The sequence below is a fragment of the Diaphorina citri genome, unplaced genomic scaffold (genome assembly GCF_000475195.1).
Source record: "Diaphorina citri unplaced genomic scaffold, Diaci psyllid genome assembly version 1.1 scaffold2009, whole genome shotgun sequence".
NCBI classification, from domain to species: domain Eukaryota; kingdom Metazoa; phylum Arthropoda; class Insecta; order Hemiptera; family Psyllidae; genus Diaphorina; species Diaphorina citri.
The window spans coordinates 49924-52757 of NW_007379435.1; the positions used below are offsets into that span (position 1 = coordinate 49924).

Below are 2834 nucleotides of genomic sequence, written 5' to 3' on the forward strand. Positions count from 1 at the left end.
CTCAACATAATTTGAGAATTTGACCACAATAATAGTAGTAGCCTACTGCTGGAGTAAAGGGACTTTTCAGTCCTATGCGAGCAGTATAAATAAGCACTATTATACTAGGACACAGCAAAGAGAAAAGCCGTATTTTTCTTTGGCAATTTCCCCTCTTCTAATTTCCAAACTTTTGGTGTGACAGCGCCTGAACTAAACCATAGGAAAATGAGGGGAAGGAGACATTCCGAAAGGCCAATACAACTAAAGATTGCCTGAAGCAGATGTTTCATTTAGAAGAAGAAGAAGAAGAAGAAGAAGAAGAAGAAGAAAAGACAAGGTCACGAGCAGTTCTTAAGATTTAATAAAGTAAATTAATAAAATACTCAATTTTCTCTCAAATAACATTCAGTTCATTAGTCACATCCACCACCGTTCTTAGAACAAGGGCAGCCAGCACATTGTTAATGACAGTTTGTTCATTTGGCATCTCCACCATTCAAGAAAACACGCCAACTGCCAAGTGCAAAGTTAACTTTCCGTCACACACTCTTCATACCAGTCTCTCTCTCTCTCTCTCTCTTTCTGTCTCTCTCTCTCTCTCTCTCTTTCTCTCCCTCTCTCTCTCTCCCTCTTTCTCTCCCTCTCTCTCTGTCTCTGTCCCTCCCTTCCTTTGTTATTAGAATTACCTTGTTGTTGGATTTGTTGGCTATAGAACTGGGTAGGTCCAGTACACCAACGTTGCTTGGTGGGGGGTTAGGACAGATAGGAAGGGGGGGGAGGAGGGGGAACACGTGACCTCATTTGTTTATTTCGGTCGAAAACAATAAGATGGAAAAACATCACAGGAGAAAAACAAATTCTACCAGATTCGTGTGGATGCAAATTCAAATAATAATGAGTTCTTTAAATGTTGAGCATCTTTATACGAAATTGGTCGCGCTTTTTTTGCACAAACCACAACAGTTTGATATAGAGGGAACTGTATAGCTAACAACGGAGGAATTGTCATCCCGAAATTTAAGAGGAAGTCGGCAGCTCCGAGAACGCACCCTAATTCTTTAGGATAAAATACTCCCCGGGCGGGAATCGAACCCGCGAATATTACATTGACTTACCGTCTTTGTTCATTCCCATGTTGAGACATTTCTTAAGCCGACAAGCCTGACACTGGTTACGATGAGCCTTGTCTACTATGCATCTTAATTCTACCAGATTCGTGCATGCAAATTCATATAATAATGAGTTCTTTAAATGTTGAGCATCTATAAACGAAATTGGTCGTGCTTTTTTTGCACAAACCACAACAGTTTGATATAGAGGGAACTGTATATAGCTAACAACGAAGGACCTATCATCCCGAAATTTAAGAGGAAGTCAGCTGCTCCGAGAACGCACCCTAATTCTTTGGGATAAAATACTCCCCGGGCCCCGGGCGGGAATCGAACCCGCGAATATTACATTGACTCACCGTCTTTGTTCATTCCCATGTTGAGACATTTCTTAAGCCGACAAGCCTGACACTGGTTACGATGAGCCTTGTCTACTATGCATCTTCCTGTACCAGCCTGACACCTGACAACATAATTTTTAAATAAGGTTAGACAAGGTTCAAATAAGGTTTTACAAGGTTTAGACAATGTTGGGATAAGGTTACGCCTGACATTGATTACGATGCGCCTTGTCTACTATGCATCTCTCCGTACCAGCCTGACACCTGAGAACATAAGGTTTAAACAATAAGGTTGGTTTAAATAAGGTTAGACAAGGTTTAAATAAGATTATACAAGGTTAAAACACTTGAGGTTATAGGTACAAGGTTTGAATAAGGTTAATAGACAAGGTGTAAAAATAAGGTTAGACAAGGTTTAAAAAATAAACTCTAATAAATCTAAATAAATAAAGGTTTAAATAAAGTTATAAAAGGTTTAAATAAGGTTAGACAAAGAAAAAATGGCTGAAAAATTGGTACCTAAAAGGTCGCCAAAAAAAAAAAAAAAAAAAACACACTTTAGAAGAAGAACCACATTCTACGTTGGGTGATCCGTCATTCCATCATGTCGGAAGGTCATCAGGTCCGTCTGATATTGATAAACTATAAAATTATAGGGGGTGAGCAGAAGAGATACAAGGGGGAGTGTCCTCCATAGTGATGGGACTAAAGTTTATCTTTAGGGCGACAGCACTCATCCCTGAGGTACACGAAACGTCAAACACAGATCGAACCCGGGACCTCCTGCTGTTATGTCTACTACTGGGGGAGGTGGTTTTTTGCTGGTCTGCAGATGACTTTGCTGTCAAAACGTAGCGAATAGATAGATGTATAGGTAGGAGAAGATAATTCCCGGTGTTGTCAAATGCCTTCTCTTCGTCAATGTTCGCGCTGAACGCGACGTTGTCAGTTGCCTTTCAGCGTTTTAGGAACAAATCCACCAAGGTATTTCATTTATATGTATAATATTTATGTTGTAGAAATGTAGACAGCGTTCCTTTTAGCACGTATCAATGTTCGCGCTCAACGCGACGTTGTCAGTTGCCTTTCGGCGTTTTAGGAACAAATCCACCAAGGTATTTCATTTATATGTATAATATTTATGTTGTAGAAATGTAGACAGCGTTCCTTTTAGCACGGGTTCGATTCCCGGCGGGCTTGAAGTTTTTTCGGCTCCGTGTAGATACGAGTATTCCTGTTGCTATAAAAATTACTTAACGTAAAAACAAAAAATAGATCTACCTACACAATCTGATAATCTTTGCCTTTTTTTATCCTCTCTCGTAAAAAATCAGAGATTTTGATAATAATACCCTTTGTCTTAATTGAATAAAATGGTAGGTACCTAGATCTTTTCTCTAAG

General features: G+C 39.5%; 1 protein-coding gene across 1 annotated transcript in view; it reads right to left on the reverse strand.

Moving 5' to 3' along the window:
* LOC113471013 (photoreceptor-specific nuclear receptor-like) overlaps positions 1–1554 on the reverse strand; it is a gene marked incomplete at its 5' end in the record, with an annotated part of 8863 nt that extends 7309 nt beyond the window's left edge. Inside the window, 2 exons of the mRNA XM_026829852.1 lie at positions 1098–1244; positions 1451–1554. Coding sequence (XP_026685653.1) covers positions 1098–1244; positions 1451–1554 — 251 coding nt within the window. The remainder of the gene's footprint in view (positions 1–1097; positions 1245–1450) is intronic.
* Positions 1555–2834: the final 1280 nt, after the last annotated feature.